The sequence below is a fragment of the Oryzias latipes genome, chromosome 9, assembly GCF_053564925.1.
Source record: "Oryzias latipes strain Hd-rR chromosome 9, Olatipes_Hd-rR_3.1".
NCBI lineage: Eukaryota > Metazoa > Chordata > Actinopteri > Beloniformes > Adrianichthyidae > Oryzias > Oryzias latipes.
Genome location: NC_136245.1, coordinates 24,031,279 through 24,048,942, shown reverse-complemented (window position 1 = coordinate 24,048,942; position 17,664 = coordinate 24,031,279). Strand labels below are relative to the sequence as shown.

Below are 17,664 nucleotides of genomic sequence, written 5' to 3'. Positions count from 1 at the left end.
ACATTTTTTTCCATTTGTGTCCAACGTCCTCGTCTTTTATAGGGAACAACAACAAAATGATATTTCATTCTAAATATTCCAATAACCGCCAGGGTAAAAGAAAGAGTAAAAGAGCACTTAGATGAATCCGACCTAAAGGTCCTTCCCTTTGGAAGACTCTTAATAAGAAAGCATATAATCAAAGAGGGAGGGGAGGAGTGGAGATACGTTGGTGGGTAAGGTAAGTATTACAGGAAGAAATGCAAGGCGGTGATCAGAAATGAGTAGAACAGAATGAATCATAAGCAGAGAAGAGAAGTGAGATGTTCTATCAGCAGAGAAGAGAGAGAGAAAGGGAGGAAATCCACTTCAGCTACAAAGCCGCAAAACAAACAGGGTTACCTATTGAACATGAAAGTGCCTGTGAAAGTTTTTTTTTAAGCCTCGCACTTGAAGCGTTGCTCACATAGTCATGTCTTCTGCTTGCTGGCGGGAGGGAATTTGTCTGCAGCTGTTAAGACTGAAAAATTATATGAATTATTCCTTTAATCCACCATTAAAGTTGAGAGGCTGATAACAGGCTTTTAGCAACAAACAGCCAGAGTCAGTTGCTAAAGGATTTGCTGTTGTCGAGTCACAAGTGCACAAAGCTTGAACTTGAATATGCATGAGAGAATCCTTTGATGAGGCGCACGAACATGCAGGTTTCGCATGTACCCAAGCTGGAAGCTCACAGCCACAGAGCCTCCTCGTGAGGTTTGTTCCTTCTACCACTTGAGGGAGCTGTGAACCTCTGCTGTCTCTGGGGATCATCTTTTGACTTAACATCTTCTGCAACTATTAGGTAAGATAACTTGCATCTATATAACTCAACGTAAATGACCTCAATCTAATTAGCAGTAACAAAAAATAATAGAATGTCACAAAAACATCAGTAAGAAATTCACACAAAAAGCATTAAAATAATTACTATGCATGGTTGACACATTTATTGTGGGGTTATTTTTATTATTACAGCACTCTAGCTTTAATAATGACACAAGTCTGGGTCTCCCTGTCCCCAGCAAGCACAGGGCATCTGGTATACAAAATATATATATATATATATATATATATATATATATATATATATATATATATATATATATATACACACACACACACACACACACACACATATATGTGTATATATCTGCAAAACCACCTGTATGACTCAGTGAAAGCTGATTCACTATGATGACCCCTAATGCTGTATTCCAAAAAGTGAACAACAATTGCTAATGATGACACCTGGTAGTATGTAAAATCACTTGGTATCTTATTTTTTGCCTAGTGGATAAAACTTAATCACAACAATATTAAATGTGTGTGATAAATTCTTTTTAATCTTGCTTTATTGTCATTACAGTCAAAATGTTTTGTTGTGATTTTTAAAAAAAGCTTAGTATTTGTGTGTGTTTTTAATTAAATTTATTCTTCCAGTGATGATGGATCCTTTTTAGGTCAAGCTTCTGAAATATTATGATTATATAATAGTTGGGCTGCAGCATCAGACACACGTCTTTTATATTTTAGAAAGTTCTTCAACAATGCAAATTAAAAATATATTATGATTGCTAAAAAAACATATTCATCAATGCAGTGCACAATTTAAAAAAGAAAAAAGCCGTCAAGATCAAATGTAAATTAAAATAGAAAAACTTTTTTGACATAGATGTAAAAATCCCTAACTGGCAATCTCTGTGAGTCATCATAGCTCTTATGTATAGCTAAACATTTTTTTTACCTTTGAAGGAATCTCGCTCTCACCTAGAAAACTTGTCTCGCTGCGTCCCAGATTAGCTTGCAGAGAGAGTAAGAGACCACACTGTGGCAGAGGAAATGGGACATGTGTGATTTATGTTTAAGACCCTTAATCTGACTTTGGCATCAAGATTTAAGGTGGCGTGAAGATGTTTATTAACACAAACTGCTACCAAATATCTATCCATCACATCAAACTTGAAGAAGTGGCCATAAATCCTCGAGGCTTACTTCAAACAGGTTATGCAACATACCACAAACCTCTATTTCTTTTTGAATCTGCTGGCTGTATATTCACAGATGCCACTTTCGCACTAACGTATGATAGGCCTTTTCATTTAGCGAGGGGGAAAATTATTTGATAATCCTCTTAAGAACTTACTCCCTCTTCTTAATTATAATCATCATCCCCATGTATTTTGGGAATATTTATTATGGTTCCACTTAGACTGCAAATGGTGTAACTTCAGGTTGTGTGTGCTGCCTGAACAACCACAAGAAGTGTCACTTTTACACTCATTCAACTTCATCCTACTTCTGTTGACGGGTTTTGGGACACTTCAGATACTTTAACTAGGCTTGTTTAATGCCAGGGGACCCCAAAATTTATTCTTCACTGTTCATTAATTTGATTTCCACCTCCTTGAAATTATTCTCTCCCTTCACAAAATACCCCTTTCTGTGAATCCTTCCGTTTGATTTGTGGATGATTGAAACGCAGTCTCTCTCTCGAACCCCCTACCTGCCTAAAAAAACGAACAAAGAACTGCTGGAAACCAACATGTTTTCTTTTTACTCTTTGTAAGTCTCTTTCACTTTGTCCTAATGTTTTTGCAAACCTTCCTGAATACTTCTTTTAGTTGTAACCAATGCAATAAATAAATGAAGACTCCTATATTTAGAAAACATTGCATCAACTATTAATTATATCCCCATGTACATTGATTTACAGAAAAGTACAGCTGTGCAAAATGATGCATATTAATAAATAAAAAGGACAACATTAACTGGAAATGTCTTCAAAAAAAGGTTACTTTAAGATAACGACCTTCACTTTGATAGACACACCCGTCCAACTGCTCATGAACACAAATTTCTAATCAGACAATTACATGGCGGCAACTCAATGCATTTAGGCATGTAGACATGATTAAGACGATCTACAGCAGTTCAAACTGAGCTCTAGGGTTTACAAAGTATGGTCCAAAAAAGAGAAAATATCCTGTAAGTAGCAGTTCTGAGAGCGGAAATGCCTTGTTGATGTGAGAGATCAGAGGAGAAGCCAGGCCAGGCTGATTCAAGCTGATAGAAAAACAACAGTAACTCAAAAAACCACTGGTTACAGCCAAGGTCTGACGAAGAGCATTTCTGTGGTGTGCACACAACATATCCAAGCTTGAGGCAGATGGGCTTCGGCAGAAGACCACACCAGGTGCCACTCCTGTCAGCTAAGAACAGGAAACAGAGGCTACAATTCACACAGACTCACCAAAACTGGAAAACAGAAGATTGGAAAAAAATGTTGTCTGGTCTGATGAGTCTTAATTTCTGCTATGACATTTGGATGGTAGAGTTAAAACTTGGCGTCAACAACATGAAAACATGGATCCATCCTGCCTTGTATCAACAGTTAAAGCTGCTGCTGGTGGTGTAATGGTGTGGAGGATATTTCCTTGGCACACTTTGAGTCTCTTAGTACTAGTTGAAAATGGTTCCAATGCCACAGCCTACTTCACTATTGTTGCTGACCATGCCTATCCCTCTATGACCACAGCGTACCATCTTCTGATGACTACTTCCAGCAGCATAAAGCGCCATGTCATAAAGCTGGAATCATCTCAAACTGGTTTCTTGAACGTAACAACGAGTTCACAGTACTCCAACGGCCTCCACATTCACCAGACTCAACTCAAAAGGTCACCTTTGGGATGTGGTGGAACGGGAGATTAGCATCAAACATCTGTACAGCTGACAAATCTGCTGCAACTGCATCGTGTTTTCATGTCAATATGGACCAAACTCTCTGGGGAATGTTTTCAGCACCCTGTTGAATCTATGCCACTAAGGATTAAGGCAGTTCTGAAGGCAAAAGAGGGTCCAACCTAATAAAGTGGCCGGTTAGTGCATAGTATTTAACTTATCTCCTGCAAATCCAATGTGTAATTACTAAAGGACACAACAATCTCCTGAAAAGTACAATAAATATAGTGTTTTTTCTTTCTTGCTGAAATTGCATTTATTTACATGTAGAAAGAACAGTGCACAATTTGTTTAGTTGCTAATTGCACAGTCATGTTCATCCTCATTGGCAGCCACTGATGCACAGACGGGTGCATGCACATTAACACAGCCATGTAAACTTTCCTACTCCAGTCGACTATCTCCTGAGCTTTTTCCTCTTCTCCGCCTGACAAACACTTTCATGTTTCAGGCTCTCACCAGCAGGACCAGATAAATTGGATTTAGATGAAAAATATGTGTCTCTCAGTAGACACAGCAGAGAGGAATTGAATAGAGAATAAATCACCTGGGAAGGGAGGAAACATTCAAACATCCCATCTGTGATAGCCCAGCAAGTGCTACCTGACAGCTCTCTACAGGAAGCTGAATGCTCTGTTATACCAGTCAGGACGTGAGCTCACACACACACACACACACACACACACACACACACACACACACACACACACACACACACAAACATATACACACTCACACAACTGTGTTAATCGAAAGAGTTTTCTCAGCAATTCAGCATATTACACTTTTAAATGTAATAATAGTTGGTAAGAGCCCATTTGTTAGTTTCTGTCTGAAATGTATTTTCACGTTTTTAAAAATATTTTGTTGGCTAAAAAATATGAGAGCATCTTCATTAATGAGAAAAAGAAGAAGTGAAGAAGAAAACGTTTTTCTAGCCTTTGGCAACTAAACATAAGCTCATTTAATTAACAACAGAAACTGGAAGCAAGTGCAGTTCATCTGTTAACCACAGGGGGCTGGTTACAAAAGTAACTCAATTCTTTTATTTAGCTCAAAGTGTTTCAAATTTTAAAAAATGTAACCAAATTGGGATTTTCAGGAAAATGTTAAAATCCTGTTAAATACATGGGGGTTATTTCTATGAAATGCTATCTTTGTCATCTTAGTTAATCTTTGGTGTGATGTCATTTCCTTTCAAATGTTGAAAAATAGAGGTGTTAAAAACTGCCTCTAGATTGGCTCTTTTGAGACAAGTGCATCAGATGTCTATATTTATTGTAGATTCTGTTTTTTTATTAGTATTTCCACAGCACTGTTCAAACTGTACAAGAAAACCCTACACTTATACCAAAAAATATAAAAGTTTAATTTACATTTTCTGTTCGTTGTGAAGTACAGCCAAACTTGTTTACAGTGCTTTTGATTACCATCACTACTGCTACTACTAATTTTATATCTGTGTATAATTGTCACAAGTTCAGTTAAACCCTTTTTTTCATACCAAAAAAACATGATTCTTGATAGAAATAAAAAACATAATTAATATTTAATCAAATTGTTAACTTATGAAATGAATTTGGTATTTTGAAAGTAATATCCAGTCATGTTCATATTATCTCTTTATGTCCACATAAGTATGGTTTTTCAAAGTGTACATAGCAGTAATAAACAACCTGATGGCTATAAATGTGCAGACAGATTTGCTTACATGCTGTCAATTACACACGTGGGTTGGGGAAACAGAAGCCCCAGATCCTCCTCAGTCAGCACAGATCACTGTCTATCGATTGGCTGAGCTTTTTGTCATTCTCGGAGTAAGTCCAAACTGCTACGGAGAGGATTTAAACAAGGGGGAAACATGGATAATTCAGATTAGCTTTTGTCTTTCTGTTCTTTGATTTGCATCCAAAGCAGGGCTGTGGACAATCACTCCTTGAAATGGATTCAACTGCCTTTTTTGATCTTACTTGGCACAAACATGCAAACGCCACCCCTACAGCATCCCTGACGGACATATCTGCCTCAAGAAACTGTTGAAGGGAAGAAAGGGAGAAAGTGAGAGAAACTTAATGTGGGATCGCTTGTTGGTGCCAAAAAATAAAGGATGGAGCCACTTGAGAGTCACTAAAGACACAAGTAGTACTGCAAAAAACTTAGTATGTGCACTCATTAAATCTCAGGCTTTGTGTGACAATGCTAATGTAATGTAACTCTCCTTGAGCTATTGCATTGTGTTTCTGTAGACAGTCCAATAAAGACACTGTAGACAAGCCTTTGTGGCAGGTCATTCTATCTAGTGGGGACATAAACAGTTTTACTTTCTTCAGACCCTTTAACATGAATCCAAAAGTACTAAAAATATTATATCACTAAAATATCCAGTTCAATGGCCAGACTTCACCTCCTCTCACTAATCTGAGATGCTTGCTGATTTCCCGTTTTTACATTTCTTCATATCAAATACTTGGACTCTCAGTGGTTCTCAGCAGGAACTGCTCCTTAGATGGACGTCTTCTTGACAGAAATGTCAGATGTTGTTCCTGGAATCTGCTGGAGCATCTCTACCATTGCAGGGGTCAAAGCCCAGAGAGCTCCAATTACCTCTGGCACCACTGTTGCCATCTCAGTCGACATCTTTTCCACTTCCTCCCTGCAGTCAGTGGTATTTAGTTGGGCTTCTCATGTTGCTTCCTCTTGTTATTGCTGTTTAAGTATAACCAAAACTTTCTTCTGTTTGGTGCTAAACTACCTAACAAGAGAAAAAAATATAAATTGAATCTAAAGGGAATCTCTTTTGGACCTTCTTGTCTTTCACAACCTTCTCCTGGGATTGAAGTACTGTAGATGGATCATCCATTATGACTCTTCATCTGTCTCCTCTTCATTGAGTTCTGTCACTCTTGGCAGTTACTTTACTTAGTTGGAGGTCATTCCTGACATGCTTCTAGATACAGTGGCTTTCACAGTCAGTCAGTGACTTCCCACTATTTAGGATGACTTGGCCTGAACCCCATTTATAAACATATAAATGTGTTTGTGAGTGGCAAGGTCCAGAGAAGGGTTGGTGCGGGAAGGTTCATTTTAAAAACCGGAGAGTGTGTCACCTGACCCTTTGATCACCCTGTAATCATTACAGCATGTAACAGACACTTATTGCTTTACAGATAAAATGAGGGCTCCTCCAATGAGAGCAGGAAGAAAACACAGTAATAACTAATGGCAGGATCCTTTTCCCCTTTGCACCTTGTATTCTGTGTCATCCATTTTTACCTAATTGCGTCTTTTTCTGTCAGACTTACTAAAAGAGATAGACAGAAACAGAGGGGGGGAATGATAGAAGGTCACAAAGAGAAGAAAAGAGAGAAAAGGTCAGAATGTGCCAAAACTCTATATGAATTCTGATCTGCTTTTGTTTCATCCAATCACATTTTTAGACTAATTTTAGCATATCTGCTGTAACATTTCTGTAATTGTTTTTAACATTTACATTTATTTCTTATTATTTGGTAGCACATGTTTAAATGTCACGCTTCGTTAGTGACAGTATTGATCAAAAATGAGATTTTGGAGCTCCAGTCTTCTTGTAAATACAAGGTGCTTAGAACTATAGTAAAATAATTAGTTAATTTTGGCAACAAAACAAAAGTTGCAGTTTATTCTCCCACAAAACAAGGGCTGTAGAAGTGGCATTTAAATAGGGGAGAACAAAATTCTACCATTTAAAATAATTTATGGAGAAAAAAACTATGGTTGAGTTGTGAAATACATCTTCTGCTTTATTTGCAGATGAGAAAAAAAATCCAGTCTTTATTTATACTGATGTAATAAGTTTTAACACTAGCATTCAGGTATAGTTATGCCTCATGTCTAAAATTATAAGACATTCAATTTTTAGGAAACAAATGTCTACTTGCCTTTACGTTTTACCTGCTTATGTTATATTAGCCACATTTGGTGTGAATAGTGAGTTGTTTGACATTCATGTGTGGTTTAAGCGGCCAAAATCCAAAGCCCAGAGTATGATGATAAGATTTATAAATGCCTTTTTAAGTGCCACTATTTGTTAGATGGACTATTAAACACAGTTCTCATTTTTCATGACAAATGATGGTCATTAAGTAACTGAGGTGAAAGTATCCAATAGAAACGAAGATGAGAAATCAGACTGTTTAAGCAGAATCAAATGAAACAAAACAATATTTTTTTATATAGAGATCAGAGGTAGTTAGAGGTACAATTTTTATTTGTTTTCACTGTAGAATTCAGAAACATTATAATACAATAACATTGAAAGACAAGTACATTTCTAGTTAATTTTACCTCCCCTCAGTGTTTCTAATCAAAAATATTATGTTATTATATGTTCAATTGATTTAATATAAATATATTAAGAGTCATTTTATTTATTTTTTATTTTTCTTATGTACAGTTTGTAATAACCAAGTACAAGTATGAACTAATTTTCATACTTTATCGAGTTCAGGAAGCACAAATGAAAGAAGGAATAATACCTTTGTCATCATCATCTAAGGCAGCGGGAAATGCCTTATTTCTTCTCTTGAAACCTAATCCTGGATCCTTTCATCATTTCTTGTAAACTATTTTACAAACGTATAAACTTTACAAAGATCTAACAATCAAAAAAGGAATCTATTGAAAAAGTTTAACCTGCCGTTATAATTAATCTCAGCAGCATTTTTTTTATTATACTCAAAAAATGGGATGCTAATCAGAAAATACCTGCTGTAACACATACTGAGAATAGAGCAAAATTCTCAATATGTTGTGTTTAGAGCTTAAATTATGGGATTTTCAATGGGAATTTGCAGCTTAGAACTGCCAGACATTCTTTTATAAAGGACAGACAGAAAAAAAAACAAAGTCATAATTCTATTTCTCTTAAAAAAAAACTAAAACCAACATGATAAGAACAGAACAATGCTCAGTGATAAAACAGAAAACTTGAACTTACATGGCATTCCCAAATCAGTCTTTTCTTTGGGCACATTGGACTTCTGAAACAATGAACCTTGGGATAGGGGGAAAGGAATGAGGGAATGAATAAAGAAAAACAGAAAACAATGAAAATGAAAATAGTCAAATGAAAAGGGAACAAACCATGGAGGATAGAGACTATGTACATGATAGTTTTTATTTCTTGCCCTTCAGTAACAGCTGTGCTTAATATAATATTGACTGTAGCATATCAAGCCACAACAAAGAAAAAAGGGGCAATTTTGAAGTCTTCCTGTTTGTCTGTTCCAGCTGCATCATCCAGAGCGGTCTACTCAGTTGTGGCAAACAGACAGTTTACAACACAGATGAACATCCGATGTACTGATGTATAATTGAAGCGCTGGTGTATAATTCATAAAGACAGCAGGGCAAAATGCAGCACTTAAAAAAGAATTTTTCCAAAGCAGCGAACCACAAAGGACAGATTCAGGAGAGGGACACCGCCAGGGTTAAATGGGGTGATGAGTAGATACTGTTTAAGCAAACAGAGACACCTGTTCAAAACATGGCACTTCTTTAAAAGTGTGCTAATGGCCCTTATGTGCTACTGAACAGCAGTTGTAAGATCTGCAGGAGGTAATAAAAAACTTTTAAAGCACATTTTGGGCACAATTTATAACTAATTTCTTACTTTTAGGAAGGAAAATAAACTCCTAACTCTAAATATGTATGGTTAATCTCAAAATATTGCATTTTGCACGTCCAAATGAATAATAGAAAACAATGTATTTAAATCTTTTAAAAGAAAAACATTTTTTAGCGTAACAGAAGAATAATAAAAACAGGGTGACAGTAAAATTAGGCACAAATTATTTAGTAGACGACAAGTTCCCAGACTTAAATAAATGTAAAAGAAAATCAGAAACATGCCACAGTGGAAAACTTTTATGCTCCCCCAATGATTCAAAATAAAGACAGAAAGAAAAGTCTTTAGTAAACGGACGGCTGAGCTATAGCTGCTGAATGTTTTCCATAATAAAAGCAAACACAGTTATGCGTTCAGTCCAAACTCTAAGGTTACATAACAGCTGGTGTCTCTGGCGATTACTATGGTTTTAGAGCCTTTGCTGCAGATTATATTTGCACCGGCTGAGCCGTTATGCAGCAAAATGTATACTGTAATCACACAAACATGTGTTTGAAATATCCTGCCCTCCACAACAACTTTTGGCAGCTCAAAACAAATCTCTTCCGAGAATAATGATCGTTGTGTGGGATTCATGTTAGAAAGCCAAAAACTTAAGAAAAACATAAGTTGGTAAAAGACATTATACTAGCAGGCAAAGGCAATGAGGAGAAAGTCAGAGGGCAAAAGCAGCATCAAATGAATCTGGAGCTCATAGCTTAACAAGAAAACTATGAAAAAAAAGCCAAAAAAGAGAGGAGACAGACCATGAAAGGGGGGGGCTGATAAAAGATGGAAAATGAGAAAAATGATAAAATAGAGCAGTGGTCCCCAAACCCTGGGCCATGGACTGTTACCGATCTGCAGATCTTGGTAACTAGCCGCAGACAAAAAAAAAAAAAGCAATAGACAACTTTAGATTATTTTTAATTTTCTGATTCTGAAGTATGTTTTATGTCGGAAAACTACCGGATTCTGTCCGCCACATCTGTCTTAGACTTATTCTTGACGTATGTCAATTCAATTGCTTTGGTCACGTGTCATTAAGGAAGTTAAGGAAGAGTTTTTGATTTCAAAGAAAAAGAAGTCTGCTATTTATTAACAAAACCAGGAGTCTTCCCGTTGCCATGAATGATAATCTGAGTCTGAATTGAGTTCTATGTGTTATTTTAGCATCTATGAAAAACAAAAAGAAACTTGAGTTTTTATAAATCTGATACAACTTCTACAAATGAACAATTTTGTTTCATTGAATCTCCTTCATCTGTAAAATACCTAAATGTTCAATTCTATTGTCAAGTTGTCTTTTTAAATGAAATATAATCTAGTAGCATTTTAAAAATCTAGTAGCTTTAAAAGAAAAAAAAAACTCCAACCGTTTTGACCGGACTGTGAAAATATTGTCTGACAATAAATCGATCCGTGGCCCAAGAAAGGTTGGGGAACACTGCACTAATTATAAACTGCTAGAATACGTTTTCTATTATATATAATATTTTATTTAAATATTTTTATTTACCAATCTGCTTGTTTTAACTCCCTGAATCCCATAAAGTTGCAATTTAAAAATCATTTTTAAACTCTTCAGCTAAGAGTACTAAACCAATGGATGACTTCCTATCTATAAACACAGTTTTAAAGAGCTTACTACACATAAACCAGGAGATCCGAAAATGAATAACCCAGTGTTTTTCAAAAACACGACAAATAAATAAAATCTAAAATGTTGAGCAGGCAGAAACGTATTACAATACAGCAGCACATATACTGGGACGCACACGCTCCAAGGGTTCCTGTTATTGCTACAGGAAACAGTTGAAACATTAGTGCTGACATAAAACCACGTCTGTGCAGTCATTTCAGCGACAGGAAATCAATCATGGGAAATGAGCTTCAATGTATACCTCCCTGGGTTTTATCTTAGATTCTGTGGCCGTATACCCTGCAAGCCGCAGAGAATTCTTTCTATGGATTTGAGGTACATTGCAGCAGGATAGGCCTAAGCTTTGCCGTATGTACAGTAAGTGCTGTCAATAAAGTGCCAACCGTAAAGCTTTTTACTAGCTGATATCATATTTGCAATATAGATTATTGATTAAGTTATCCATGTTATTCTCACGTTGGCCTTCATTCAAGACTTTCACCACTAAGCCAGGGCAAGGAGGCTCTAATAAAATTGACTACCGTACCTTTACTTTATATTAAAGTAGGGAGCAGTGTGAGGCATACATTTGTGATATGCATTAAGGGTAAATATGACATTTATAATCAATTTGCTGGCAAATTACTTTTGAGATTAGGAGATAGAAGAAAATGTAAAATGGTTTTGAACTTTAACTTTTTACCTGTTACTCTGCAGGAATGAGTCTTTTATTTGATGTTTTGTACATTTTATACAAATAAATTGCATAATTTCCTTTTCTAACATGTACTGTATTTACAAGTGATAAAAGATGAATTTAATGTGATGACTTCTGTGTAGAAAAGGCCGTTTCACACAGCCACTATCTACATTTTGTGAGAAAAGTTGTGGTCTTTTATGTGAGATTTTCACAGACGTATCACAAATGAACCACAGTAAAACCACAGAAATGGTACAAATAAACCAAGCAAAGAACACGTAAATCAATGTAAAAGTCAAATCGGTCACAAAAATTTTGTGTCTATTACTTAAATTGAATGTGTTATGTGCACCGTATCACGACATAAAAGTTATACATCTGTGGTACATGCATGAAAAGTTAGACAAACTTGGATAGTCGTTTCATCTGCATATGCATCTAGCAAAAAATTACACACAATTGCATGAGATTTACATAATAATAGTGTTTAAACTGCATAATTAACAACCGACCAAATAAAGTAAGATTTATAAGACTGTAATGTAAATCTTTAAGTTATTTGATACAATTAGCTAGTTTGTATCCAGTACAGACCAAAAGTTTGGACACACCTCATTCATTTGAATGAGTGGGTGTGCCCAAACTTTTGTTCTGTACTATATATAAAAACGCCCCTCTCACCCTCCGCGGGTGGTTTCTCCTCCAAGCTCGGGTCCTCTACCAGATGCCTGGGAGCTTGAGGGTCCTGCACAGTATCTTAGCTGTTCCTAGCACTGCGCTTTTCTGGACTGAGAGGTCTGAAGTCTTTCCAGGTATCTGTTGTATCCACTCCATATATATATATATATATATATATATATATATATATATATATATATATATATATATATATATATATATATATATATATATATATATATATATATATATATATATATATATATATATATATATATATATATATGTACACACATATTTTTTGGGAAGTAATATTAAGAGCAGAGCAGCGATGTTTTACATAAACAGTTCCTAAATTGCTTTTAAAGATTTTAATTCCAATAAATTCATCATATTCTTCTGTTTTAAGAAACAAAGTATCTTTTCCTGTTAACTTAAAGTTAGTTAATTATGTTTTTTATGCCGATACTAATAAAAGTAGAATTTTTCCTTTACAAATCTTTAGAATAAACAGAATTCAAAGTCAAATAATGAATATGGTTATTGTACTAATTATTCGTTCCATTTTTTGGTTTATTTGACACATTCAAATGTATCCAGAGCTCTTATTAGAGCTTTGATTTTCCGACCCTCTGAATCTGGGTCATTTCCACATCTTTCAGATCTTTTTTTCAGTGTTTGTGTTTATGCAGTTTTATGGTCTTTTGAGATTTCCTACCTAGAAACTAAGCAGATGCAACAGTTTTTACAGTGATTTAGTTTGTTTTTCTTGTTGAAAACCAGTCAGACCAGAATGTTGTTTTGAATGAATCCTCTTACTTCACCTCCCACCATTCAGCTACTGCAACATTTGTGTTCTAAAAGTCAAATAAAGGCCATCTAAATGCAAATGAAAACACTAAACCAAATATCAAAACTCAAGAAATGTATATTTAACAGTAAGACTTGACTACATTGAATCAAAAGTTGCATTTTGCATAATCATATGCAAACAAAAAATTCAGGTAAAAATAAATGAATGTTCTTCCTTTCGACCACTGAATCAAAGAGTAATGGGGAATTGTATTTTCTATATTTTATAACTAATGTATGTATGTGTTTAAATCTAAATCTTTTAAAATCTACCATTCAATTAATTATTATATTACTAAAATAAACCAAATGCAGATTTTGCTTTTTTGCTTCTTTTATTTTTTATTTATTGCCTAAAATAAAGTTTTCTGATTCTGAAATTTTTTTTTCAAGTATTTGTTTAAATCTGTAATCCTCATGATGAATCTAACTATATCAATTCACAAGCCAGTTTTTATTTTTTTGTTAATAGAAGAAAATCTCCTAATTCGAGTGATTTTGCATAAAGTCTGAAAAAAGTAAATAATTGTATATAAAAAGTGGATGAAAACTGAACACAAATATACAAGTAAGTATGCATGTAAAGAACAGTAGCTTGTCTGTCTTTATTTTTATTTTTTATTAAATCACAGTCTTTATTTTAATTTTACTGTTCATCAAAGCATTGGCAACCCCTGGCAATACATCACAAGCATCTCTAACACAAAGATATCTAAAAATTATTAGAGCCTCTACTCTGAAAAGAAATGCTCTTCTTATTTTTTTTATTTTTGGCTATAAAATTTCATAAGCTTTGGAATAAAAATCAATGTCGATTGATGTTAATACTATTACTTTTATTTTTTTAGATGATTTTAAAAAGTAAAAATGTGGAAAAAGTGACGTGGTTGATATAAAAACCCATAACCTTTAGAGCAAGAACATTGACGAAGGAAAAAGGTGAGGAAAACCCATAAATGTTTAAAAACAGCGTTTTTAGAGGCTGTGGATAAACTATATTACTAGAGAAACGAACAGGATATTGAGAAGATGGAAGAGTAAGTTAAACAGGGAGGGAAAGAAAATAAATGTGAGGTTTAATGAAGGCCTTTCAGAGGTTAGAAAAGGGTGAAATTTTAAGATCAAGTAATATGCCTGCTGTCCTAATTTCTTAAAAGAATGCCACCTAATTAGTTGTAAAATAGTTACTTCATAATTCACACAACCAGCATTGATCAATATGTGTCGCTCTTTCAAATAAAACTGTCCTCTAACTTATTTTCTGAAACAAAGTCTTGTCCTGTTTATGCTGTTCAACTGTGGTGCATTCAAAAATGTCAGAAATCATCAACTTACTTTGCATACAAAGTCCATCGGTGCAGTTTTGGGACTGCAGAACAAGCCCCTCACAGTCCTTTCCACCATTTTTTGGAGCTGGGTTATTGCACTCCCTCCGTCTCCATTGTGTGCATTCAGTCCCACAAGCTGACCACTTACTCCACTCTGTCCACACACCATCCACTAGTGGGAAAACAAGCAGAAGGGATAAGGCGGGTGAATGAGACTGAGAAAGAAACAGCTGGAAGCAGAAAATGCAAAAAGAAAAGCAGCCATAAAGAGGGCCTTCAGGGTGAGGCTCACAGTGGAGTGGAATGGACTTACCTGTGCATAGTGTGGTACAGGGCAGCTTCTGTATGGCCTGTCCATCACAGGGTAGCCCTCCATTGAGGGGGGTGGGGTTTGTGCAGCTCCTTGTTCGCTTCTGGAAGCCACGCCCACAGCGGCTGTTACACGGTGACCATTCAGTCCACGTTGACCAGCCGCCGTTGACTGCAGCAGCACAGAGTAATCTTCTAAGTGATCAAATTAACCTACAAGTCAATATTTTCTATACTTTTCATCTTCAAAAGGTTGCAGTTGTTGGTGGTACTTTACTTAAAATCCCTGAAAAGTAAATTGGTCAGCCAATTCCATGTCACAACATATTTCATCACTTTTTTACAGGAATATTTTATCGCACTGCATTCATTTGTGATTCCTATTTGTAGTGATGCTTACTTAGTTAAAATTAATGAAAAAAAAGATAATCACAGTGTCACATAAGCTCCTAGAAATCACACCATTACAATTGTAACTAAAGAGCCACTCATTTTCTCATGATGGAGGACATAAGGAACAAATTTCAACTAAAACAGCCTTTCTGAGTATTTCTTTATTCAAATCGTCATGGATCAGGAGCAGATAAGAACCTGCTGTTTGAAAAAACTCTCTTTTGTGACGCTGAAATGGGCGGGCCAAATCTCTCTGCTTTGCTGCAGTTCTGATGAATCTACTTGCAGACAAATAGATCCATGTACGTCCTTATTTTCCTAGTCTGATCTGGAATCTGGATCAGAACGGTACGGTAGGAAGGCTCTGATATTTGCTCACCATTTTTGTTGCACCATTACTGTTGGCTGAGTTTAAGAGGGGCTGTAAACTAGTGGCACAGAGTCTAAACCAAGGGATGATGGGATGTCAACGAAGGGTTACTTCATAACTCAGAGGCAAATTTCCCCTGCTGCTCTGCAGAAAATATGTCTCCAAAATCAACACAGACTTTTGGATCCTGGCTGCATAATCATAATTAAGACCTCTGGAAAGTATTTTTTACAATGGATCAAAATATAGTTGGAGTGGGACTTTCCGTCATTATGTTAGAAGATTAGGGTTTCCCAAATAACAACACTACAGACTATATGAAAAACTACTTTCTTGGGTTGAAAGACCAAATAAACTACAGTGCTTAAAAAAACTTTAGTAAACTTAAATAGATATTGAACTGTAGCCCAATAGAGTATAGAGGGCAAGAAAAAAAAATAGCAGGACAGCACTCAGACAGTTATGGACAGATGAGACAGCTAAGGAAAAAAAATCAGGTGTAAAATTAGAATGAGCCACCAAGACAGCCAGAGAAAGAGTTTCACATTTGAGGAGGTGTAGTAGATTGAGGTTATATCTTGACAGCACTGCCTCAGCACCATGGACGCCGCCCACCGCCTTTCAAAAGCGAGTTCCAAACTAGTCACAGAGGCGATTAGTCAAAGCAGGAAATGCAAAACTTTTTTCATTCATATTTTCAAACTGTTTCTTCAAACTGACTTCTCAGTGACTCTTCTGTTACCTTCCAGCAACTGCTTATTTTTTTTTTTCCACTATGTGTTCCTGTGTTTTTCCACTAGTGTTTCACCTTGTCAACAGTGTCAGCCAGACTCTCGTAGAGCCGAGAAGATTGAACAGCAGATTGAACAATCTATTTCTGTAAGGATACATCAGTGTCAAACCATTCCATCTCTGGCTGTCTGTATCGAACGGGCACACACGGACAGTTATTTTGATTGAAACACTTCTCCTCAACAGAGTCACCGTTACATTTGAAGGCAACACTGTGCATGTGTGAAGTGTGCGCCAGTGATTCGCTACATATTGTTTCTCCAATAGCGTGTCCTATAGCCTCAGACTGGCATTTGGGAAGATTGCAAACCAAACAAAAAGTGGGATGCATGTAAAGAAAAGCCCCCCCCCCCCCCCCCCCCCCCACACACACACACACACAGATTTTAGTTAAAAAATCAAAACAGAAGCCAGTATTTCCTGAAAAAAAATAACCTCCCCCCTTAACATATTGGTTTATTTTGTTGTATCTGTTGTCGCTCCTCACAGCTGCTGCTGTGCCATATGCAGCATGATTCATGCGGAGCTGGGAGTCTTGGCTCAAAGTGCAAACATTTGGAGAACCCGGGTGTTCTCATTTAAAATGAAAGTGTGTTTGGGGGTGGTTAATTAGTTCAGGTCAAGGGTTATGTGAGAATAAAAGGCTGGCTGCTGGCGTGGCTGCACAACCAATTCCACATGACAGATGGCTGCTAGCTGATGGGAGTCCCTGACAGGTACGCTCAGGTAGATTTCAAAAAGGTGTCATATGAAATGAGTGTTAAAAATTCAAGCACAAGAAACAAATTTGAAAGAATAAGTTGACTCTTGCTCACCGTAGACTATAACGGTGGCTGTGGTGCTTCTCCTTTTAGCCACTATGTTCTTAGCCACACATGTGTAGTTGGCTGTATCCGACAGACGAGCCTGTTTGATGATGAGGTTGTGGTCAATGGTGATGTAGAAGTTTCGGTCTTCCGCCGGATCTATAACTTCTTCGTTCTTTAGCCACTCCACCTGGGACATGGACAGAGGAAAAAATATGAGGTCAGCAGGACAGTTTCTGTACAATGAGGCGAAAGATCACTGGACATTGAGCCTATGTATCAAGTGACTTAATGGCAGACAGCTTTGTTGATCCATGAAGCATAAAACAAGCAGACAAACAAGGATTTACTATGTTGTGTTTTCTGTAAACACACGAACAAGCGCCAG

The 17,664-nt window shown here is 36.3% G+C and overlaps 1 protein-coding gene across 4 annotated transcripts in view; it reads right to left on the bottom strand.

Annotated features, from left to right (window-relative positions):
* The window catches only part of LOC101174433 (netrin receptor UNC5C), a 199,177-nt gene that overhangs the window by 25,796 nt on the left and 155,717 nt on the right, over nucleotides 1–17,664 (bottom strand). For 2 of the 4 annotated variants that reach the window (XM_011479047.4, XM_078953067.1), the window contains exons 5-8: nucleotides 17,286–17,466; nucleotides 14,920–15,087; nucleotides 14,614–14,778; nucleotides 8,738–8,794 (exon numbers count right to left, since the gene is read on the bottom strand). In XM_011479047.4, coding sequence (XP_011477349.1) covers nucleotides 8,738–8,794; nucleotides 14,614–14,778; nucleotides 14,920–15,087; nucleotides 17,286–17,466 — 571 coding nt within the window. The remainder of the gene's footprint in view (nucleotides 1–8,737; nucleotides 8,795–14,613; nucleotides 14,779–14,919; nucleotides 15,088–17,285; nucleotides 17,467–17,664) is intronic. The other 2 variants (XM_004072344.5, XM_078953068.1) reach the window with 1 other exon arrangement.